At 45.5% G+C, this 25,769-nt stretch overlaps 1 protein-coding gene across 2 annotated transcripts in view; it reads left to right on the top strand.

The window, feature by feature from the left end:
- LOC144934731 (glutamate receptor-interacting protein 1-like) overlaps window positions 1-25,769 on the top strand; it is a 272,140-nt gene that overhangs the window by 203,509 nt on the left and 42,862 nt on the right. For both annotated transcript variants that reach the window (XM_078860808.1, XM_078860807.1), the window contains 2 exons: window positions 8,221-8,290; window positions 23,924-24,069. In XM_078860808.1, the coding sequence (XP_078716934.1) occupies window positions 8,221-8,290; window positions 23,924-24,069 (216 nt within the window). The remainder of the gene's footprint in view (window positions 1-8,220; window positions 8,291-23,923; window positions 24,070-25,769) is intronic.

Raw genomic sequence — 25,769 nt, 5'->3', positions numbered from 1 at the left:
TAGCCTTACCAGACTTTAGGGGCAAGAGGTGTGAGCAAGAACCTATAGAGGTCAGCATGGCACACGAGGGGGTGGGTAGCCAGCACGACGTCTGATCACCGTTGTCTCCTCGAGGCGATGTTCACACTTCACACCAGATATTCATTTGAGGCTGAGTCGACGAAGGGGAGGCCCAGAACTGGTTCTGATAATCGTCACTGATGTTGATCGTAAGCAGGAATCGAAAGTTGGGTCACCAGGTTAATCGCGCAGTGCGCTAACCACAGTGCCACCACTCCACCCATACCACTGCGAACACACTCTCGCACACGAAACCCACTTATAAACGCATTACACGAGGCGCTTGTTCAGCAATGCTCACCGTTGCCAGAATTCAACAGATGTTAGTTCAATCTATTTCCGTGAACATTGGATTTTTCCTCACATTCTGTGTGCTAACTTTAATATAGAAACAATATACCACCGTTTGATGGGGAGCCGTGGTGTGTGCCAGATTTTCCTGGCTTCACAGCTCGGGATTTCTGTGTGCTGCCACTGCAAATTAAAAATGAAGCCCCTTTTTTTATTTCCTCGAAAAGACAGCAAAGGTGAAAGGAGATTGGCTTTTATTGCACGGTAAATCCAAGAGCTAAATCACTTTGTTAATTGCGCAAAGGAAATATAATGGTTAATACATTCACATTTAGAACCTTTGTCTGACGTAAAGTTTCCGTTGTAGCGTCCCTTTAAACAAGCATTTGGACAGGTTTCAACCTGACTAAGTCGCATCAGTAGGGCTGGGCCTCATAAGCAAATGCAACTGCGAAAAGTGATCTAATATGTAGACAAAGCTACCCGAGGACAATGTAAAACCACACCTGTCTTTCATGTTCATACTGACGATTTGGTGATGCTGCTTTGTTGGCACAAATCACGAAAAGCTAACACACATTCGTCAACGGCACTATAAAGGAATAATATATCATAAGCAACTGTTTGGGAAATGGCCCTTCTTCATAGCACGTAGAGAGGCCACGGATATCGAGTGAATAATAGTTGAAAGCGTACTACAGTATATGCCATGGGGCCCTGATAAAAATGACATTTTTTAAATCCATATTTTCATATTTTTAAGTGTTAAATGTGAAGTCTAAATCCCGCTGTATTAGTTAGCGAGCATCTGTGAAGGCCAAGAGGGCAAACAAGTTAATAATGTGACACATTTTCCCCCTAACAATGATAACTTGTTCCTGTCTCTTTGGTTCATGCATGAACAATGTAATTACCTCTATGGGCAGTGTGAGAGATCATTGTGATTGGCTACTGATGCCTCTATGGGCAGTGTGAGAGATCATTGTGATTGGCTGATGCTTCTATGGGCAGTGTGAGAGATCATTGTGATTGGCTACTGATGCCTCTATGGGCAGTGTGAGAGATCATTGTGATTGGCTGATGCTTCTATGGGCAGTGTGAGAGATCATTGTGATTGGCTACCAATACCTCTATGGGCAGTGTGAGAGATCATTGTGATTGGCTACTGATTCCTCTATGGGCTGTATGAGAGATAATTGTGATTGGCTACTGATGCCTCTATGGGCAGTGTGAGAGATCATTGTGATTGTCTACTGATGCCTCTATGGGCAGTGTGAGAGATCATTGTGATTGGCTGATGCCTCTATGGGCAGTGTGAGAGATCATTGTGATTGGCTGATGCTTCTATGGGCAGTGTGAGAGATCATTGTGATTGGTTACCGATTCCTCTATGGGCTGTATGAGAGATAATTGTGATTGGCTACTGATACCTCTATGGGCTGTGTGAAAGATCATTGTGGTTGGCTACTGATGCCTCTATGGGCAGTGTGAAAGATAATTGTGGTTGGCTACCGATACCTCTATGGGCAGTATGAGAGATCATTGTGATTACCGATGCCTCTATGGGTAGTGCCTGTGCAGCGAATAGGATCTCAAGTATCGTGCTCTGATGAAGGCTGCATTGCTGCTGTGTGGAGCAGCCACAACTGAAACAAAAAAAAACTCAACACATTCCTAAATAACACCGTGTGGTTTCAAAATGAATGAAAACATATACAATAGGTGATGCTTCGGACAATCGCCCATATTCATAGCACATACGTATAGAGGTCAGAGATAGAGAGTGGATAATTAAAGTTGGAGACCTGTTGACACCATGAAGCCTGATGAGACTGCTGAAATATGTTGAGCTGAGAAAACAGAAGTTTGAGACTGGATGCGTACGCTTCTCTTTTGCACGCGGATACGTGTCAACACACATACATATATCCAGGGCGGCGCAGTGGTAACACTCATGCCTCAGCGCAAGAGGGACCTAGGTTCAATTCCCGAAGCGGGCGCCTCTCTGTGTGGCATTTATATGTTCTCTCCCCATGTTGTGCATGGGGGTTCCTTCAGATTATCGGTTCCATCCCATAGCTATAAAGAAAAACACACACAATGTCACGGATATTGGCCAAACATCCAAATGCCGACATGTATCTGCAAATTACTCGGGACAACGTCGCTACCAACTGAGAACTTGACAGGCCTACCTTAAAAAAGTGTATTGGGACTCAGGCAGGCAGGCTTTCCTCAGGAAGCAAGCATAACAACAAAATATTCAAATTCATGAAATAGACGAATTTAAAACGCACCATGGGGCTATAGAAAGGCAATAGATAGCATCCATTGTGGGTGGGTGTGGCAGCAACAGCATCTCCCTGTTAGATGGCGTTGTCGCCATTCCACAGCATCTGGGGTGGGAGCTGAGTGGAGTTCCGCTTGCCCCACCAGAACACGCGTGTGTTGTATTGGGGTAGCTGAATGGAGTCTACTTGTCCCACCAGAATATGGGGGCAGTCATCAATGATGTGTGCCTGATGGTTCGCAGTATGCTAAGTCCTTGGTCGTTCTGTTCATGAACAAAATATTTCCACACCTTCTTTAATGTGCGGTTGTTGCGATGCGGTCGAGAGCGGTACCCGCTGCAGTTGGGGCTGCAGAGAGAGAGGGAGGAATCAGGGCTGATACCCACCTAGTCGAGTCTTCAATACGGTTCCTGTTTGAGACTCCACCGTTTACCTCCCCCTCGTCTCGCGCCATCGCGTGACACTAAGGGGACCAGCTTCGGCCAACATCTGCATTTCAGACTGGGAGGGTGGCGGTGGGGATTTGACATCGATACGTAGAGGAGAGGGGCAAGTTTTCAGTTCCAGTTTCATTTATTAGGTATAGCCCTGTGAGCCATTCGGCTCTTGAATCGGGTGCAACCGCAACAAACAAAAAACATGAACAAGAAAACATCTTAAAGTGACTATGTGACTATGTGCAAACATAAAATCCAAGAAAAGACAGTAAAATATTGCAGAAAAAGCACTGTACACCAACGCTGTGTGAAAAAATCCCAGTGGGATGCAAGTCAAACAACAACAATAACCACAAGACAACTTAGATTAAGGACATCAGTCTAACTCTGTACTACAACAAACAAACATGGCCAAACGAAAAAACTTTTCGAAATCACCAAAATAAAGCCATAAAAGCAATGTAACAGTGATCATAGGAACTGTGACCGAATTTTCACAATAAACCATCGACCCGAGATCTTCTCACTCTCCCTCCGTGTTGCAGCAGCGTCCCTGTCCGATGCTTCGTGGCGGAATATTCGCGAGCGACTGGCAGTCGCGCTGCAGCTGCGTAGACTTCAGCGGAGCCGCCAGCCGCATGCGGCGCAGCGCTAATTATTTGACTGGTGGACGAGCCCGACAGCTAATGTTTTGCCATATTAATTACTGCCCATATTTAAACAAATACAATGGTGGTACTGTGTTCTCTCGTCCGTACTTGTCCACCACTGCCAACAGTCGTTTAGAATTAATATGCATGTGCTAGTGAGTTAGTAAGCATTGCCAATATACAATCAAAGACAACGATCCCCCGCTTAGCCTTTCACAGGCTGTTGGGGAAAGTGCTGTTTGTGGGTTGCCTTTTTAAGGCCGGCACAGCACACGAAGAGCTGAGTGGCCAGCACCACACCTGGCCGCCTTTGTCTCCCCAGTGCTGATGCTTACACACGGCACCAGACACTGAGGCTGAATCGACCGAGGGGAGGCCCAGGACTGGTTCAGAAATTCGTCACCGTTATTATTCATGTGCAGGATATTGGTCATGGAACTTAGGTAAGCGCGTTCATTGCACAGTGTGCTAACCACGACCCCACTGCACACAAACAAACATTCCCCTATAGCCTTAACTGACTATTGGGGCAAGTGCTGTTAGCTAGCACTTATGAGGGCCGGAATGGTACACGAGGGGATGGGTGGCCAGCACCCTGCCCGAACGCCTTTGTCTCTCCAGTGGCGATGTTTACACACTGCACCAGGTACTCATTTGAGGCTGAGTCGACCTAGGGAAGGCCCAGAACCGGTTCAGATGATCGTCACCGGCGTTGGCCATGAGCAGAAATCGAACTCGGGCCGCCGGCGGTTAGCGCAGCGTAACGCTAACCACTACACTACCGCTCCCCATAGTCGTACAACAACAACAACCGCCATTCGCCACGAAGTGGCGGTGACGTCACCACGACGCTTGTGTTGAACGCTCACTGACAGGAGGTCACGGGGCAGACCCATGTGCCACGGGTCGACTGAGATGAGTGGCCAATGCACCATCTGTGCCCCCTGCTGTGCCAACTTGTTGTGCTTTAGCCACCCGGCACTCCGCTCGTTGTTGTGAGCGTCGCTCCTACCCCCTCCATTGTTGTTGGAGGGCGACTGCCTCCGACTGCCCAGTAGCGTCCTTCACGAGCCTCCTCCACAGAGGCCGATCTTGACACCGCTGGTACCGGTCATCGGCAAGTCCACTCAGCTCCACGTCCTCCTGTACCACATCACTCCATCTCTTCTCTAGCCCGTGCCGTGCCCGTTTATCCCCCTCGATCCGGCCGAATAAAAGCTGTTTAGGCATGCGGTGGCTCGGCATGCGAGCTACATGGCCCAGCCAATGGATATGTGAGTTCCTCACACAGTCATGTACACACACAGGCACGCACATGAAGGTTTCTGGGAGGAAGTGCAAATGTATAAATTGGCCCTAAGGCAGCGACGAGTGTGTTGTGATGCTGCCAGGCTTCGCATTTGCAACTTCTCCCCGTTCGAGCTGCTGCTCGCAACTGACTCCTCTCCCAGCTGGCTCGGGCTGCTGGCAAAAGTGGCTGGCAGTGTTTGTGCGGAACGTGATACGGCAATTTCCACCGTAATCAATGCCAACGGTGCCTGAGCATGTCCAATTAGCCCCACAGGTTCAATGGAAATTGATTGCCTCCACATACAGGATGCAGGGAAGGCAAGGTCACTTCTTCTTTTTACTAAGTTTCCCCAAAAGATCTTTCAGGCCTATTCTGTTCATTATCCTTTAGGCCAGGGGTCGGCAACCAAAATAACAAGAAGAGCCATTTCTTTCCAATTCGGTACAAAATTCAGTATTTCAAGAGCCGCAATGCATCTGAGTACATACTGTACATACGTACATATCGTCAAGAAGCAGCCCGTAAAGAGCCGCATGCGGCTCCGGAGCCGTAGGTTGCCGACCCCTGCTTTAGGCTTTTATTCATCACTCGCTTGTGGTTGTATGCAATGGGTCTTTAAATGTGTTTTCCTTCACGCATATTTGTGCTGATACGAGACTTTTGTCTCAGTCAAGCCATCTCAGGCAGCGGCAGTGAAATGGGTTTTATTTTACGAGTATATTTTCTTTGTGGTTAGTGAATCTAACATTGGCCATGTCTACTTTCAAATCATCTGGCCTGTTCAAGAATTCCAAATTATATGTTTGTTTAGCTTTCGTTGTGCTTGATGAAGTGATCAAAAACAAATAAGTATTGTCTGATTTGGCCTTCGTCTGGCTGGGCAAGTTATGTCCAATATGTTCCCTGGGTTTCACTCTTGGCCAATATATATTCGTAGAGGTTTGTATTCTGAACCTGGCCTGGGTCTACTCGGCTTTCAATGAGTATGCGGTGGCGTGTGAACACCAACGCCGGAGAGACAAATGCAGCCGGGTGTGTTGTGCCGTCCACTCACTCACCGCACCACCCATCACCGAGTGAGTGCTGTGCTCACAGCACTTTTCTCCTACAGGTTAAATTGCAGACATTTGTTTGTTTAGGCTAAACAGACTTTAGGGACAAGTGCTGTTAGCGAGCACCTATGAAGGTCAGCATGGCACACGAAGTTGGGTGGGAGGCCAGCACCTCGCCTGGCCACCTTTATCTTCCAAGTGCTGATGTTTACACATCGTGCCAGGTACTTGTTTGATGATGAGTCGACCGAGGGGGATGCCCAGGAGTGGTTCAGATAATCGTCACTGGTGCAGCCATAAACGGGAATCGGGTCGTTGCGTTCGTCGCGCAGCGCACTAACTGCTGCGATACCACTCCCACTAGCACTCCCACTACATTACATACATACACACACGCATATCCTCGTTCAATCAACTGTGTGGGTGTTTGCACACAATTACTGGCAAACGCATTCACACTATACTCATTCTGGAGAGAGCAATTATGTGCTTTTCATGCAAATGCTCCCCGAAGCTGACATCTGCCACTCTAAAGTTGTAATGCGTCCCATTCCCCAAGCATTCATATTTGCCCAAGAGCTATGTGTTCGATAAAATAAACCAATTAGAAGATTAATAGGCTGATTTCACCAACCAGCATGCCTCGCAGGCTCCATCAGAGCATTGTGGCCTCCAGGGCAGCGATGTTTTCCTCGCATGGCACGTTGCTGCATCTCTTCCACCAGTCCTCTACGATGGAAAGTTTTTTTTACGTAAACGTTTCTGAATTTAACACATTAGGCTTTCGCGACCGATATAATGATTCATCTTTGGGGTTTTTATTTTTAGGTCGGATCGCGTGCATATAATGTGTTTCGTACTCCCTCCTCCACCCGACACTGTGAATTAATACAGTTGCCAATGTATCGCCGCTTCGACACCACCGGTAGCGTTATTGGAAAGCAATCCACACATTTTATTTATTTATTGGATAAAGCACGAGCCCCATTACAGTGCGCCGCAAGACTCGTTTAGTCCCGCCTACATCACTCAAGTGGTACAATCACGACGCCACTGGGCCATTTATTAGGAGGGGGGAGACTCAACGGGGGATAAATTCGCACAACGTTTAACAAGGTGCGTCATTTTGCCGGGTAGTTACAACCAGCATTATCAGGCAGTTGTCAGAATTGTGACAATGTCCCCCAGTTTAAATGGGTGGTGTGATGTCATCAGAATATTTCTAAAGGGATTTGGTTAACGATTTGTGATCCACTAAGTTCTCTGTACCAAAATCGTGTTGTCAAAAAATAAATGTATTTGTCAGTTTTCTACGTGTATTTTACATTGTAGAATTATTTTTCAAAAGTAAATAAACAGGTATAGTATAGCTCTGTGTATCTGTGACCCTATTCACCCACGGCCAGACTCTATGGATTGAAACTCCTCTATTACCCGTGGAGATATTGCACCAATTATCCAAGGCTATTTCACAAGCCAGAAGAGTGAACCAGAAGTGGCAAACAAATTACTCCTACGGTCCGTGCTTATCAGTAATTATTATTGTGGATTGATGCTGCTGTTGACGGTTATCTGTGCCACATACAAAATTCCATTGCCATTGACTCCGGTTCCTGCGGATAAGAGGAGTCGTGTAACAAATTCCTCCTAATATTAGTGTTTATCCTTGACCTCTTTCTGAGGTTTGATGATGATGAAGTTGATGGTGGTGGTGATTATGCATTTATAACGATAAGATTTAAACGATAAACATAGTTAAAAAATGGTAAAGTTTAGAGTTATATGCAAGTCCGGAGTAAAGCGCGACCTTCACCTTTCCGGGGTCCTTAACACAACTCTCGCAAAGCGAGAGTTGTGTTAAAGAAGTCAATGTGGATAAACTGGGCCCTACAATGGGAATGTGGAATTATCACCGCTGCTCGGGGCTACCAACAGAGATGAGCCCCACAGAAGGCTTGTTCGAGCGTGGTGGAGACACACGCATTTCCGATACTCATCTCTCCGCTGTGAAGAGGGGCTATTGCCTGAAACGGCACCTATTTTTTTTTCTCTTTGAGGGCTGCCTGAATTATGCGGAGTTGTTTTTTATTCATACATCTCAAAAACGCCTTCGTGATGTGACGCTCCTGTCGTTGTCCTGTGTTGCAGCGCCGACTCACAGAAAGCCGAGCGAGCCGCTGGTGATCACAGAAATCAAGAAGGGCAGTGTGGCGCACAGGTACAGCAGCAACAACTGCCACGGCGATTGTGCCAGACTAGGTGCACACACCGCGTCGCCTCATGGTCCCTTTGGGTGCAGTTCTCACGTGGCTTCCTATGCGACGGGTCTACGGAATGAGCAGAGTGCAACCCCCGCTCTGTGCGCATCGTGAGGCCTCACTCACGGATGGAGCCAACCGATCTGGCTCAGAATGTTCTGATGCGTACCCAAATGTGGCACATGGTTCACATTTCACCCGGTACCATGCATTGTTATTTCAAAGGGAGAGTTTGTTTTATTTCAATACTGTAATTCTCGTATTCTGTACGTGTACAGCCCTTTTGTCAATCTAGATGAAGAACCTCCTCCCCATGCCGTGCAGGTCGTTCGGAGGAGGCTATGTCATCATACTTCGCCATGCTGGTCAATGCGGGTTGGTGAAGGTGGTGAGCGTAGATGCAGGAGCATTGTAAATAAGTACAGTACAACAATGGATGTACTGCATCCTGCACTGTCTGACAATGTAGCCTCCACGGGCTACACCAACTGTGTTGTGATTCCCCATCCGAGCATTGACCAGGCTCAACTGTGCTTAGCTTCTGGGATCTGTGCTTAGCTTCTGGGATCTGGCAAGACTGGGCGCATTTCGTGATGATTTGGTCCACAGGCATTCCATCCAAATGTATATATTTTTAATCTGGACTTGTGTAACGTCAAAATTACATTAAAAAGCCAATCCCACGGTAGCAAAAAATTACTTGGTTGTCGATGGCAACTGTTAAAGTCCACATACAATATTGAAATCTTCACTGAGGATTCGAACAACGTTTCCTTGTTGTGTAATTTATGCACGAGTCTGTTGCACAGAGAAGGAAATCATCTTTTAAAGTTGTCTTTTTTGCAGAGTAAAATTGGGATAATAAAGAAAGGCTTTGGAGAGGAGTCCGCTCTACCTAACCCTTGGACGTTATTATTCAGTCCAGTTCTATGCCCCGGAGTGAAACTTATTGCAATATCGTTCTATTGCCGTTTCCAGGCAACTTCTTGTTCAGTGGACTAACAGCTGTTATGAGTAACCAAGCACAGTAACAGGCTGTGTGCTGTATGTATGTACGTTGAACTTCTTCCGTACCGTACGTAGCCAGCCGTGCTCATCGGAGGTGCTGGTTACATTGTTAATGGCTATGAAATAGTCATTTACAGCAGCGGTCCCCAACCTTTTTGGCACCAGGGACCGGTTTCGTGGAAGACAATTTTTCTACGGACCGGGGTGGGGGGGGGTTCATCATTGGGTCTTTCCCCCTTATCAAAGAAGCTCTCCAGCGACGTTTGTTTTTTACTCATTTTGGCTAGGGGTTAGCTTGTGGGCTTACCAAAACTGTGACTGAGACAAGTGCGCAGTGCGGGAAAGAAGCGCGGACGTAAGTGGTCAATAAAATAATGGGGGGGCCACGCGCGGACTCACCGCTCTCACCTCCTGCTGTGTGGCCCGGTTCCTAACAGGCCACCCACCGGTACCGGTCCGCGGCCGAGGGGTTGGGGACCCCTGATTTACAGCACTGATTGATGAAGGCCTCCACATGTTTCGGTCATAGGGGTTGTTTGACCCTACTTCACCATACAGGTGCGGGTTGGAGAAGTGGCAGAGGGAGGCCCCCCACACCGGATCCGATTTTACATGCCACTGATGTTAGCCGTGGCCAGGAGTCAAACGTCAGGATGTCAGGCTCATAGCGCAGTGTAGGCTAATCACTGTCCCCACTACTGCCCCCCCCCCCCCCATTTGCTTTGGTGGCTAAGTATCCAATCAATCCTGAGGTGGCAGGGTGGCACATGGGACAAATACCGTGTCAGAGCACTGAGCCAGCACCGCCAATGTCCGGCCTTCGTATCCAGGTCAGCCACCCATGATTATTAAACTGGGTTCTCACTATTTCCGTGTCATTTAATTTCCCCCAGTTTTATTTCAATGTGCTATGGACACCGTGTCCCCTGAGATAATAAAAATTCAAAAATACATTTGGTACTCTGCAGCTGCAAGAAAAGACAGCCACAGAAGATGATATATTTGTGTGTCACAGATCTACCTCTGAAGTCGCTTCTATAGACCTTTTTTTTTACACAAACGTTGTTTGCTGCATATCAATCAATATCGAGTCTTTGAGCTGGTTTTCAGCCGAATGCAGTGACGATCCATATTTATTGTGATATATTATTTGTACAGACATTGGCGATCAGGCCGATTCCATCGACTGACTACGCACGAGATCCTGAAGATAACGAACGGGTGGTTACCCTAGATGCAAACCTAGGACCTCAGTGGTGCTAGCTTAGTGTATAACCTCTTAACCCACCTTCGCCATTTTATAATAAATCACTTGTTTTGATCATCCACGAAGCTCATGGTCCACTCTAAACCGCATCCACTGCAGAAACCATGGCAGATGCAGATACCTGATGCACAAATGGAAAATTAAAAACTCGCCAGTGTACGACTGTGGTCATTCAGAACAGATAATACAACATATAACGTTACAATGCCCGATCCGCAAATACGAAGGAGACATCACAGCGACGATTCACTCCGCTTGCTCCTGATGCGGTTATCTGGCTTGACCACCTCAATGTGAATTTGCAGTTTGTTGCTCTGCATCTACATCAGCCGTACGGAAGCAGAACATTCAAGCAAGTTAAATTTCGTTCATGACTTCAACAAAAACTCTCAGGATTATTGAATTCATTCCCATGCTACCATCGCCGTTTGCCGTGCGATGTACAAAATGCAACGCTGAGGATAAGTAGGAGGCTTTTGAAGCGGACTTCAGAAGTAGTTCTGTGTTGTCATCTTAATGATAATAGTAATTATAATAATCAGTGATGGAATCAGTCGCGTCATTCGAGCAAACTGCATCCCACACCTTCAATTAGCACGGTTGGCTACATATGGTGCGAAAAAAGTTAAATGTTCAAACATCCCACAACAATGAACAACGTTCAACATGTAAATATACATTTACGTAAAGATTTAATCAGCCAGTTAGTGAGTGTTGACACTGGGCGATGCACATAACAGACTTGGTAACACATTTAAATATAAATTGGAAAAATCTAAAAGTTAAATTAAAAAAAGCATGACTCAGTCAACACCCAATTTCAGTACTGTATTTGTTTACTACGGAGGGATGTTGGCTGCTTACTGTATTTTAATGATGTTGTAAGATTGCCTTTCAAGTAGTGTATATAACCCACTGGTAACGAAGTGTGTGTGTGTGGTTGTATTTGAAGTTAGTGGTTGGTTTCTTAATTAGTTCTGCAAATTAGAACATTTCGTTGATTTTTATTTAGTATGAATATTTGGTATTTATTACACTGCAGAGTAAGCGCAAACGAGGTAAAATAAATTGTATACGAGTCATAATTCTAATAATTCTCATTATAACTTTTAACGAGCACAATTTCGCGATCGGTCCGCCAAGTTCCAGCGCGACTCGGTGAGGTAGAGCCGGCGGCGGCGGCGATGGCTCAAGCAGGAGGAAGTGGAGTCGAGTTAAAACGTCGCCCGGTGCCCAGTAGGAGGAGTGCTTGGGATTTCGAGGAGTTGTGAAGGTTGAGACCAGAGGATAGCTCTCAATATCTGATGTGCAAGCTTCAAGATTTAGTGCATTTTGGGCAGGGATGAAGCCAACTTGGTATCTTAAAATGTTGCTTATATGCAAACGATGCAATCAATTACCCCGAGTTCTGCTTTGCAAGTTTTGCTTATTGTAGAAATTTTCACATAAAAAAAAATAACTAGCTGTTATATACATATGAGTACTTACAATATTAATAAATCTGTATGATGCAAGGTGGTAAAAGGTCAAATTGTAACTCACACCACTGCCGGCAGAATGGCCTCCACTATAGGGAGCTCTAGAGAGAGCCCCATCTGAAGGGTATTTGGCCGACATTTCTATGCCGGTCTGCCAATTGACAGACTGCGATGAACCGGTTTATACAGCTCGGTGGACGGGCGCGGGGGGGGGATTTTTAGAAACTTCCCCATTGCTTCAACTACCGTGCCGGGGAGTTTGAACCCGGTGACCTCTCAATTGCTGCGAGCCCAGAGCGATAACACTTGCACCAAGGCAGAATCCCTTCCAGTACAGTAAACTGAGCCCAAATGTCTCCGTGCTCTGTCGAGCATGACACGGCGCCCCCCCCCCACGACCATCTTTGAACATCCCACAAAATAATTATTTTATTGACTCCGTAGGGAGACAGTGCGGTGAGTCAGCACATGACGATTAATGGCATTGTCATAATTGTCATGGCAACTGAATGACGTAGTCCAGGCCGTGTTCCCAAACTACTTTGTTCCATTTAGGATCTTGGACAATTCATTAAACCTAAAAAAGAACAAGCTGTAGCTGTCAATCTCATTCATATTCAAATATCAGACAGCACGTGACATCATATACATGCTGTCTCAAGCTCTGCCCTCTAGCTTTGCATAAATACAAATAGCAGGCACCGTACAATGCCTGGCCCTGCCAGTACTCGTGTGACCTCATTGGGCACATTCCTTTGCTTATTTGCGTATCGCTTTCAAATAGTCCCTCGCTGATATCAAGTTAAAAAAATATGTATTGAAGTTAGAAATAAAGAAAACAAGTGGGTTAGAGAGAAGAGAACCCCAGCAGTCACGTAACGCGAGATTACAGCAGTCGGCCTGGTAGTGGCCAAAGCATGTCAATAGGACAGACAAGTTAAACAAATACAAAATATTGTTTAAAGAAAGCTGTTATTGCACCATTTCATATTCTGTGGACAAATTGATTACCAGATTTGCTTTTTAAGTTTTCGGAGATGAAACATTGACTGCCTGTCGATGAATAACCTCTACAACAAAAAAACACCCCTATAACCTTTAACTTTGCTTTAAACTGTCTCATCCCATCAAATCGTGCTCACACAGGCGTTTGTAGATGTGTGCTGTGTTTGGCTGGGTGCCCTTTGCACAGCCAGTCTGTATAAATCCTGCACGCATTGAAGTTTACTTTCACAAGGGCCCAGGTTGCAAGATTCGTGTTTTTTTCATAAGAGATTAAAAGTTGCCTTCAGAAACACAGACTGCCATGGGAATCATTTCTCATCCATATATAACAGGGCAGGTGGCAAATTTATGACACCTTCTTCTGTGTGTGCGTATGTTTCTGTACACTAACACTGCAGCATTATTCATCCAGCTGTGCCTGTGCCATTTCCTCATATTTGCTTTGCATTACCTAAAACCAATGGGGTTGGCACTGCAACTGGGCTTTGCTCCTTCCACAAACACAGGAGAGGTGCTGTAATAGGAGTCCTCTGTCTTGTGCGTATCCTTCATATGCAAAACGTAGCTTTTCAAATAAATACATATGTAGTGACTGACTCAGAGACATTATAAGTAGGAGGCACTCTATTTATTAACAGCCTTCACAGTCCACACAGAGTAACTACAGCTCCCAGTCAGGACAGATGGCAGACTGCCTGACTGACGACGCGGAGCAGTAAAGACGTTGACGGCGGCGAAGACTCCAGCAGCACGACGGGAATCCCACTCTAAGCAAACAGCCCCGAGCTCCTCCCAGCATGGCCTTGCTCCGCCCCGGCCAAACTCCCTTTCTAGAACCTACTAGCAGGTTCCAGGGCTTCCCTCACGTGCCACCTCTGTAACCTTTCCCCTACATCCCTCTCTATGGCTTGTCACGTGACCTGCTGACCAGAGGTGTGGACTCGAGTCATGTGACTTGGACTCGAGTCAGACTCGAGTCATGAATTTGATGACTTGCGACTCGACTTGGACTTGCATAACAATGACTTTGTCCCACCTCTGAGATGTGGACTCGAGTCATGTGACTTGGACTCGAGTCAGACTCGAGTCATGAATTTGATGACTTGCGACTCGACTTGGACTTGCATAACAATGACTTTGTCCCACCTCTGCTGCTGACAGACAGGGCTGCTGCAACTGCAGATCCCCTTCTCTGCCAGCAACCAGCGCTATGCTACGTAGTGACCAATTCTATGTCACTACACATATATTAAATCTTGACTTAAAGCTTTCGTTACTGTAGAAATTCATTCGGTAAAGTCACGAGGATAGGTTCAAAGAAAATAACAAAAAACTACGACGTTTCGATCGCAACTCAAGCAGCCGTCATCAGGAAAAGGGGGGTTAGCTTCTAAAGACAACTGTTTATAAAGGCTTGAAATGGGCGTAGCCCAATTTCAGCAGCCAATGTTCATGTAACTGGTGGTGTATTTTCCACCAATCAAAGGGCTGCCAGGTAAAAATTAGCATGTTAATGGCAGATCGCCGATCATCCTCCACGGCGAGCGCGCCAAGGTGGCTACAGGTAGTCCCCGAGTTACGATGGTGATAGCGATACGACAAAATTGTAAAATATTTTACATTTCGTGCGGCAGGCAAACTCAGCAGCGTACGAGGTACGATACTGTACGTTGGGATGCTGCCGGGATGTACGCATCTCCCGCCTTTCTATTAAATTGCAGTTCATATAGGTAGGCTCAGAATTTACCTTGGTTTTTTTACTTTGCATATTACTGTACAATACAGTATTCTAATTAATAAATACAAACAGTATATAGTTTATACAGTACGGTACTGTAAATTGATCTGTTTTGCTCAATTATCACCATTCTTTAAGACTCCTGGGTAGGCTAGGCCATCTTCGACTTACGATATTTTTGACTTACGATGGGGTCGTCGTAACGCATCTCCATCGTAAGTAGACTACCTGTATGTTAATGTGAGAGATTAGCATGTTCATAGAAAATCGTGAAGCAGCAGCCTCGAGGATGGCGTGCGAGGTAGCTGTGTTAGTGAGAAATTGAATCTGTTAATGTAAAAAATCAGAGAGCCGAAAATAACAACTAACATCGGATGGTGGTAGGATGGGAACATCACAGCCAGTTGTGACTTAAACTGGTTAATAACGTCCTTCCAATGATTGACAGCTTGTACCCATCTTCTCGGTTGAAATTGTGTCTGTGTCTATATATATGGATGGCTTCGTGAACGAATCTTTGTTGATAGCCAGTGGGTTTGCCAAGTACTTTCGTCTTAGAGAAATCAATTTCGTGTGAGCCCACCGCGTTAAAACAATGATCAGTCACGGCCAAGGTATTGGTCCTACCGTGTTTCAGATCTGCCTTATGTTTACGAACACGGTCCGAGACATGTCGCTTAGTTTCCCCAATGTAACTACTGCCACAGACATAGGTTAGTTTGTAGACGCCGGGGTATTGAATGTCAGAGATCACATCCTTCACAGATGGGATCAGATCACGAATTTTATGTACTGTGTTAAATCGAATCTGGATCTTGTGTTTGTTCATGATTTTGGAAATCCTTTTGGTGACCCCTGCTATGTATGGCAAGGTGATGGTTTTGATTGGGTCTTCAGATGGTTCGTTCCCACTGGTTGGGGTGATAGCTTTACGGATTGTGTAGTCTGAATATCCATTCATCTTGAGAGCTTGGTGTACGTGTTCCAGTTCACTGGCTAGGTGATGATGGTCAGAAATACATCAAGCTCTATGGTGTACAGTTTTGATGGGATGGATGGTGGTGGGAGTCAGGTTTTAGGTAGGCATCCGTATGGGTGGCTTTCCTGTAGACAGTTTCCATTCTTGGATGTTTTAATCGAAAAGAGACCAGATGGCTCAATGGGACACTCTGTCTACAGGAAGCTTTTGCATGAAAGGGTAAAGCCTATTCTCTTTTTCCTATATTCATGTAATAGCGGTTGTGTAGTGGTTAGCGCAGGGGCGGTTTCTTCATTAGGGCGATTGGGCGACCCACCACCAATGTCATTCAACCACAGAGTTTCGCGAGCCGTTACTGTGCCTCTGGATATAGTCCAATCAGCGTCATGTCACGTTCTGTGGAGTACCGCCTCTTTTTGGGTGATTTCACTCCGGCTGAGAATCACCCAGAATGGTCCCATAGACTTACATTCAAAGATGTTTTTTTCGAACGGCGGGCGCTGCAATGCATTCTCTATGGCTTCCGGGAGGGCTCGCACTAACGTGCTTACGTCATCATACGTAAGCACGTTTCATCCAACAATATTATTTGTCGCCACCTAGTGGAATCTTTAATAAAAGAAACTGAGTGGATTGTAATAATAGTGAGTATAGAAACAAACAAGATGTATTGTAAGAGTCACTTTATTTTGCATTAATATTAAATAAGTGAAGTTGCCTTTACATGCTTAAGCTGTTAATTTATCCATTGCATGGGTGGACCTTATCCTTATCAATCATCCAGACATTTGCCCCCCCTGAGAGATTTTGCAGGAGCTGCCACTGGGTTAGCGTGATGTGCTATGAAGCCCCGTGCATCCTTCGTTCAATTCCGGCTCACAGCCAACATTGGTGACGAGTAACTGAACCCATCCTCGCTCTCCCCTAGATCTACTCAGCCATAAATGAGTACCTAGTGCAGAGTGTAAACATCAGCATTGGGGAGACAAAGGGAGCCGGGTGTGATGTTGACCTCCCACCCACTTGTGTGCCATGCCGGCCTTCATAGGTCCTCTGTTAACAGCACTTGCCCCAACAACCTATATAGGTTATAGGGGGAATCTTCGTCTTTGTCACCGTAAATGTCCTTAAAATTATACAGATATGAAAGAAACACCAAATTATATGTTGTTGTGTTTCGGCATGTAAAGGCTAATTCTGTCTACAACTATAAATAAAAAAATATAACTGCCCTGTTTGTTCTGAGGACATTGGTTAGGCTTTACCCAAGAGCATTGGCTTGTCCATATTGAGTAACTTCATTACTCTCAAGAACTTATATGTACACACACAACACTTTCATCCCCTTGATGCTTACCTACTCAATGGGATGGCTGCCGTCAAGTCGTCAGCGGTCGTCTTATGAAGAAGAGCCTGGCTCCTGCTATATAAATTCAAAATTTCCACCACTGACCCAGGACAGCCGATCGAGATGAATGCTCACCCACAATGCTCTGCTTGGCTTCTAAGACATTAAACGATCAGATTCCACGCTCCTGTAGTCAAAACGCGGTGCGGTAGGATGTCCAATGTGCGTGTTTCCGTGTGCGCGTGCGAGTGATTGCCTTGTTATTGGTTCTTTTGGCAGCTTGGCAGTTTGGCAATTTGGTAGTTTACAATCCAGATTAGGCTGTCAGCAATGCCCCTCAAGCTAATGGGCTCTCTTTGGGTTGGCTCTGCAGAAGTGCGCATTGCATCCTCTCCGGGGATTTCCTTGCGAACCGTGGGGGGGGGGGGTCACGTATTACGAATCGCCCCACTTTGGTCGTCCAGTGACTCAGGCGCAGCTTAGCGCTCTGAATTAACATGCAATTGTCTCGTGTGTCAAGACGTTCGCCTACCAGGCAATGAATTGATGCACATTACAGCACACTCAACTTCGGTAATATCCCGCAACGGCAATTTCGCTCGTGTGATTACATAGAGAGGATTGGGGAGAGAGAAAAAAAAATCCCCCAAGACAATCGCGATTGCCCACGAGGCATTGTTTGCAAAGGCAATAGAGTGCACGGTATTTTTTAAACACCGTTGCATGTTGTACAGTTGTACGTTATGCTTTGTTAATGAATGCGTGGAAATAAAATTCACACAGTCACGCATACGATGACATCTGGTCTCCGTTGGTGAAATTAACCAAGCAGTGGAAACTCCACATTAACAAAATCGCGGTGGACAACTGCTCCATCACATGGCCACTGCCCGCTGAGTGGTCCTAATTTTACCAACGCCAGATTGAAAATGGACCAGGTCGACCACCAAATGAGACTGAAACACAAAGTGCACCGATTGTGCTTCACATGCAGCACCACTCGCCTGGATTTTACATCTGTAACACTGAATTTCAGAGGGAATGCATCTGTAGCAAACCGGCTTTTTGGTTCTCTGCGCGCTTCTGTAGGCCTGTCTTAGTTGCTCGACCGTGATCCCTCCGCCTTGCGCTCAACCCCTCTCCAGCCATTCATTACCTCGTCCTTGTTTTTGGTGCGATGTGCCTGTTGTACATTTTGTTAATGTTGTCAATTTGTTTATACCTCTGACGGGTTCTGTTCCGTTGTTGCCCATTCAGTATCACTTTGATGTCGTTGCTCTTGTTCTGTGCCAATACGCCACACCACTCCCTTGTAAGCTATCTTGTTGAATGGCGAAACAGGATTTGCCGCGCAACAAATTGAATTTAATGGAAGTGGATTATTACATTGCAGGATCACAAGAGATGGAGATGGCTATAGAAGGCATTCGTCCAACAGTGGATAGATCATGGCTGATGGCGATGATTATCAATTTGGCCCAGGGCATACATGAGTGCTTGGAGTCAATGCTCGCATTAAAGACATCAGGCCAGTGTTTGTGTAAGCGGTGGAGAGATGTTAACTGCCTCGCCTGGTATACAAGAGGTCGTGGGTTCTATCCCGAAACTGACACCTGATGTATATTGTGAGTTTGCATGTTCTCCCCGTAGTCGAGTGGATTTTTCTCCAGGTCCGACGGTTTTTCCCTCCACGTTTAGAATCAACATACGTTTAGAGTATTTGGCTGAGATAAATTTCAACATAAGCCACTTCATTGGGTTATCATTTGTGATAGCCACGTCGCTTCTGAGAAATAGCTACTTCATTGGACCTTACCTGGTAAAATAAAAAAACCAGTATAAATAGACTTAAACAGATTCCCCTGAAGGATATGAGGCTCAAGGTGTACAGGCCTTGTGAATCATTCCCTGCCGGGACTCCTGACTCTGCTCGTGTGTTCCAGTCATGATAACGGCCAAACAGGTTCCATCGCGGAAATTTCACATTTCCCACAGAGTGGTCCAGTCATACCCCAGTTCCCGAAAAGTGTGACAACGAATATTGAATCGACGTGAATCGAAGTGATTTGCAGGGTGGTAGTAGTAGGTGGAGGTGAAGGCTGAGAGACGACGGATACGAAAAGGATGGATGATGCTGTCAGCGGCATAAGTGTGGGTTGAGGTGACCCAAATTGGGTAGCGGTGTTAATCATAAAGTGACAATGTATTTGCGAAACGACGTTAAAGGGGGAGACGTAAATCGTGGTATTACTGTACTTATTTTAGCACCCACATAATAGATTTTTGGGTTAGGCCACTTCATAATCTCACCAAATTTGTGACATAAAAAACCCTCCATCACCTGACACTGCCAAATAAATAAAATTGCCACTAGTACTCACATCTATTGTGCCAAAGATTCTTGATAATTGTTTTTTACCCTTCTATCTGGCAACAAAACTGACATCTTTTTTACAATGAGTTATGTTTACATAGACCACAATACCTGCAGTCATAATGCAAACAAAAAACATAACTCTGATAATGGGCACTGTCCTTGAAGTTGATTGGTCCACACCCGAGACAGCTTTCCTTAGAGCCTAGTCTCACATGGGTTGGACCAGATGACGCCAAAAGGCGCACAACTCAAAGACAATGCACCATCAGAGTATGGGAGCTCGGGGTAAGCATTTACACCATTGGAACCTCATTTGCCAGTAAAAAATATGATAATTGTTTTTTTACCCTTCTATCTGGCAACAAAACTGACACCTTTTTTACAAGGAGTCATGTTTACATAGACCACAATACCTGCAGTCATAATGCAAACAAAAAACATAACTCTGATAATGTGCACTCAGTGCACATTACTGGCAAATGAGGTTCCAATGGTGTAAATGCTAACCCCGAGCTCTCATACTCTGATGGTGCATTGTCTTTGAGTTGTGCGCCTTTTGGCGTCATCTGGTCCAACCCATGTGAGACTAGGCTCTAAGGAAAGCTGTCTCGGGTGTGGACCAATCAACTTCAAGGACAGTGCACATTATCAGCGTTATGTTTTTTGTTTGCATTATGACTGCAGGTATTAATCTTCTTGGTTTTTTCGGTAAAGTCACGTAGAAGGGAAGTAATAAAATAATACAAATAAAACATAATAAAATAATTCTCACGACGTTTCGGCTACAACGCAAGCAGCCGTCATCAGGTGAAGAATGAGACACTGCCAAGCTAGGAGCTTATATATAAGCTGGGTTTGGACTGCAGGTATTGTGGTCTATGTAAACATGACTCCTTGTAAAAAATGTGTCAGTTTTGTTGCCAGATAGAAGGGTAAAAAAACAATTATCATATTTTTTACTGGCAAATGAGGTTCCAATGGTGTATATTCCAAAGATTCTTGTTACTGCTCGCCTATAAGTTGAAGAACAATCCTCACAATTACCTTTAGCAATTAGATACCACGACGTTTCATTTGAAACTACATCAAGCATCATCAGGTCAATATTCTGGAAGTCAGAATAACAATGTAACCTGACGCAACTTCTTAAATACGTGTAATGACCTCACAACAGGATCGAATTAGATTTAAACGACATATTCACCATGACAAATTAATATACATTTTATTATAAATTTTCTGAGCCATTCATGAATATTTTCTATGCATTATTCATTACAACTACTCATGAATACACTATCTTGTAGCAGAATCGCATTATTATGTAAACTGAACCCTAAAACTTCGTACATTTGACAATTAATTTGTTTGTCTCTATCGGGTGGTGGGGGGTTCCTATCGTCACAAATTTGGCCTCAACAAAGCGTCAATTAGGAATCGTGATACTGGCTGCGAAAAAAAACAACTACGTACTTGTGTTCACTTACCCCAGGGGGATATATGGCTGAGTTGAGCCCCGGCCGGGAAATGAACTCCCAAACTTCCAATTTGGAAGAGGAGCGCTCTTGCCACAATGCCACGTGACCAGTATAATAATACCAGTACAGTGTGATGTCCCTTGTGTGTCTCGAGAAGCCGGAGTGAATTTCAAAGACTTTCCAGAAGGGTACTGCTTGAAATAGGGGAAGAAACTGGATTTTGTTTAAAAAAAAAAATCTCTGCGTGGATATTGATACTAGAAATTATTTGTGTAATAATGCATTGAATTATCAATTGCTATAAAGTCACAATATCATAAAGACATGGAATTGTGTAATAAGTGTTTTTTTATTTATATGTCCTATGCCATGGGTTCCCGTGACTCCTGCTGCCAATATGTAGAACAAAATCATCCAATCTTAAAATCTGATTGCAAGGCCGAATGGCGACAATTCATCGAACCAGCAGTTTAAGGGTGAATTATTACACTGCTAGCAGAAGCTTGATATCATGTGGGTAATGTAACAACAACAACAAAATGAATTGGTAACTACATTGTTAAAACAATAATGAGACTTTTACCCTTTATCAGCGAACCAGAACTGATGTGCTGTGACGGTTCCACCTGAAGACGGAAGTTTGTGTTGCCTCCGAAACGTCATGATTTTTTATTTTACTTTAATTAATTGTAATTTTTTACCTACGTGACTTTACTGAAAAAACCTAAGAACAGAACTGACGTGTTGGCTCGGTGCCACTGGTGGCCATTTCACCTTTCCCTGGGCTTCCAAAGGTGTGCACGCTTTTACGCGGCGCATTAATAAAACAAATTCCGCGTAGAATGTATAACCGGTTTAAAAAAAATTCTCGCTGCAGTCCTGTAAAAGTGAGATTCTTTCCTGCAGCTTTCCCGTGAATCGATTCCAGCAGCCAGACTTAGCTGCCTGTGTTTATTGAGGTGTCCCCGGCGCATTGAATGTGTTCTTTGTGATGCATTATGAATGCATAGCCTTTCACGTACTCCGGGGTTGGAGGGATGATATTTCTTGCGCAGTTATACGCTGTCAACCGTGCACCGCGGTGGAACTTTTACTTTTTTGAAAGTGTTTGACTGTTTGCGCAAAAGAGCGGTGGTTTATCGTTATGATCGGCGCAGAGTTCAGAATGTAAAAGCTTTACAACGATGACGCCGTCACGCCCGGTATCGTTCGCCCAGTGAAGAAAGCGGTGTGGTGTCCCCCCCCCCCTTCAGATTAATTTCCTCGCTGGCATCGCACCACCCGAGCTCCCTCCGAGGCGTCGCGCCCCTCTAGTGGCCGTGCAAACAAACGCGTGGGCAGCGGAGGCGCGCATGCCCGATCCACGGTGCGACTGCTTAATTGGAAACGCGCTCTGTCTCTCTCCTCCAACTCCCACGCTGCAGGGAGTGACGGCGTGACGTGGCTACAGCCCAACTCCTCCCTGCCTTTCTCTAGCAGTGCCTCCTGGGGGGGAGGGAGGCTTGAGGTGCAAAAAAAATTCCTGTGTTCTAGTTGTGAAAACACAGGCCCATGCCCAAATTGCGTAGATACCTGTGCGTTGTCAACCGTGAATTACGTGTGCCAATTCACAGGGCTACACCAAATAAATGAAACTGAAAAAAAAACTGGGAAAAAATGCGCAGTTACTGTGTGATTACTTGGTGTGCTTATATGCACGCGTGTATACAGTGAGCCTTTAATGGTTTACCATTCATGTTACTGTGAATGGCTGTTATTATATTAAGTCTTCGATTTATTCCTGTCTCATGTCTTTCATCAACCAAAATCCGTGGTTGCCTGCGACACAAAGATTTGGCGTGGGTTATTTTTTCTGGAGCATCTCATAATCCGTAGAATACCATGGTGGTACAGCTTTCACTTTCGGCTTTTGCGTAAAAAAAATTTACAATAAAAAAGTCAGCATCTTGGCCACGTGGAAAAGACTTTTGAGCGCGATTTCTACCTCAGAGCACCCTGACCCACAATTCCCTGTATGGCTCGATATGGTGCATTGCTTATCCTAAGTGTTTGCTTTTCTCAAAAACAGCACTGCACAGCTTCCACACTCAAACCCAGCTGTCATTGCCACTTTTCTTTCTGGCTATGGAGAATAACCATGCTAACCCCATTGTAACCAATCACAGTGCTCATCGTACCCCATGTGACTTAAAGGCAATCAGACTCACACTTATAAGGACGCGCCAATTGAATGGCGGACTCAGAGATGAATATGACTAGAGAAAAATAAAACAAATATTATGAAGTAATAAAAACAATGCACAGACTGGTATCAATACACTGCTGGATAATGGATGATGGCCTGCACGTGGTGTTAGTCATGGAGGATGAGTGACCATACTTCACCGCGTGGACAGTGTGGGTTGGATGAAGGAGGGAGGGGGCCCGAGGTCCTGACAGATACAGCTCGCCACGAGTGTTAGCTGAGGTGGGGGAATTTAACTCAGGTGGTCGAGTTGGTAAGGCAGCGTGTTTACAACTGCACCACCACTGCATCCGTCATACTAAGATTAACCCTTTCCCGTTCCGAGACGTCTGCAAGTCACAGGGTGAGTGTCCTGTTCACCTCTGAATCTCGGAACACACAAGCGGTTCAGCGTTAATCTTATTTAGACAGACGTAGCACCATTGTTTTTAAAGACATTGTACTCGCCGCAGAGAACTGTTGTGACACGACCGCACTCTATGATAGCTGGCGGAAAATTGTGCCACATGTCCTCCTGCATGGCCTTGTGGGAGCCTTGGTACTGATAAAAATTATTTTATTTTAGTTTATAATCCTGTTTCGTACACGAACGTCATCGGAACGGAATACGTCATCGGAACGGGACAGGGTTCAGTGTTTGACCGCGGCGTGTGTGCCCGCGTTGTTAAAGACTGGGCACGTTGGAGCCCGGCGACCGCCTCCTGGCCATCAACCACACGCGCCTGGAAACCTCCTCGGTGGATGAGACTGTCCACATCCTGCAGCAGAGCGACGACTTCGTCAAGCTCAAAGTCCGCAAGGATGAAGACAACTCTGGTGAGGAGAGGGTTCAGGGCTCTGGGGGGTGGGGGGTAGGTGGCGTGGGCGAAACCAAATCCGCACGTGCATTGCAGTACGGAGAGGAATCCACCGGGCAACGCCGCACGATCAGCCAGCTGCAGCCATTACAGGGCGCCATGGTGGCGAGATGTAAACTACCTCGCCTGGTATACAGGAAGTCGTGGGTTCGAACTCGACCATGACACCTGCTGTATATTTGGAGTTTTCTCCGAATCCTCCGATTTTTTCCTCCACATTTAGAAACATGCGTTTCGAATATTTGTCTGCAATAAATTTTCCACGTGATCTTAAGCCACTTTTTTTAGCAATCATTTGTGGCCAGGTCACTTATAAAAAATATCTATGTAGCTCAGTGGGCCTTGCCTGGTAAAATAAAAAATAGTTTAGTTTAGTTCCGTTTGAGTCTTTGCTGCAGGTTCGGTCATCTAACCGAACCGCTTTGACACAAGCTCCTGTACCAGCCTGGTTAGGACACTGACAGAGCTGGTCATGACATTTGTGAGCTGACGTCCATTGTCTGAGTCGACTCGGATCATTTCTCTGCCATCGGAATAAGGAGCACCACCCCGTGGACCCCACTTTGTGAGAGATCAACATTGGTTGTCCTGTGAAAGCCCGGCCCTCACCAGAGGAATGTGTCATTTACAGAGCCGTGATGAGCTCTGGCTAACCACTCGTTTGCGCATGGGGGGTCACCCTCCATCTGTTTTACTTGTGGCTTGAGCATTAACTGGTCGGTTGCACCAGCTGTTTTGACGATTGGGTCCTTGTACATCAATTGTCATTGACACTCAATTTGTATCCATGTGGAAAATGCCAAGCAGGAGAGCTCACATACTTTACAGCTGTGCCGCTATTGTACAAAATGGGCTCGTTTTGAAGTTTGAAGGTTTTTTTATGGTCATTGTTAAGCCGTGATTTACGTGCAATTTGACCAAAGCTTTTGGCTCAAACACCCGTGTCACTGAATGGTCTGTGATTATGGCAAGACAAGGAGTGAGACTGAATTATATTTCAACGCAAAGGGAGAGGAGAAATGCCATTAATGTGCACAAGGGGCATATTGCACTTACACCAAATTGGCATCTTTTAATGCGGCGTAGGTAGGAAAAATATGAGATCGGGAGAAAGAAGCAAGACAGGATTCGCGATCATATTGCATTGAGTGTGTTGTGTGCGAGATCCAGTGAGGCCGAGTAAGCCATTACATCTTCTTGGTTCTTTCGGTAAAGTCACGTAGAAGGGAAGTAATAAAATAATAAAAATAAAACATAATAAAACAATTCTCACGACGTTTCGGCCACAACGCAAGCAGCCGTCCTCAGGCGAAGAATGAGAACATTATCAAGCTAGGAGCTTATGTAGGTGTAGCGAGGAGGAGCGCCTTAACAATATGCACATTCTTTTGTTAAGGCGCTCCTCCTCGCTACACCTACATAAGCTCCTAGCTTGATAATGTTCTCGTTCTTCGCCTGAGGACGGCTGCTTGCGTTGTGGCCGAAACGTCGTGAGAATTGTTTTATTATGTTTTATTTTTATTATTTTATTACTTCCCTTCTACGTGACTTTACCGAAAGAACCAAGAAGATGAATCCCTGCAGTCACGAAAGCTTTAAATCGAAATTTAAGCCATTACAGCTCGGCTCTTTGTGTACTGAGTGGTAGCATGTGCCAGA

Source organism: Lampetra fluviatilis, chromosome 11 (genome assembly GCF_964198595.1).
Source record: "Lampetra fluviatilis chromosome 11, kcLamFluv1.1, whole genome shotgun sequence".
NCBI classification, from domain to species: domain Eukaryota; kingdom Metazoa; phylum Chordata; class Hyperoartia; order Petromyzontiformes; family Petromyzontidae; genus Lampetra; species Lampetra fluviatilis.
This window is presented reverse-complemented; position numbering and strand designations above follow the sequence as displayed.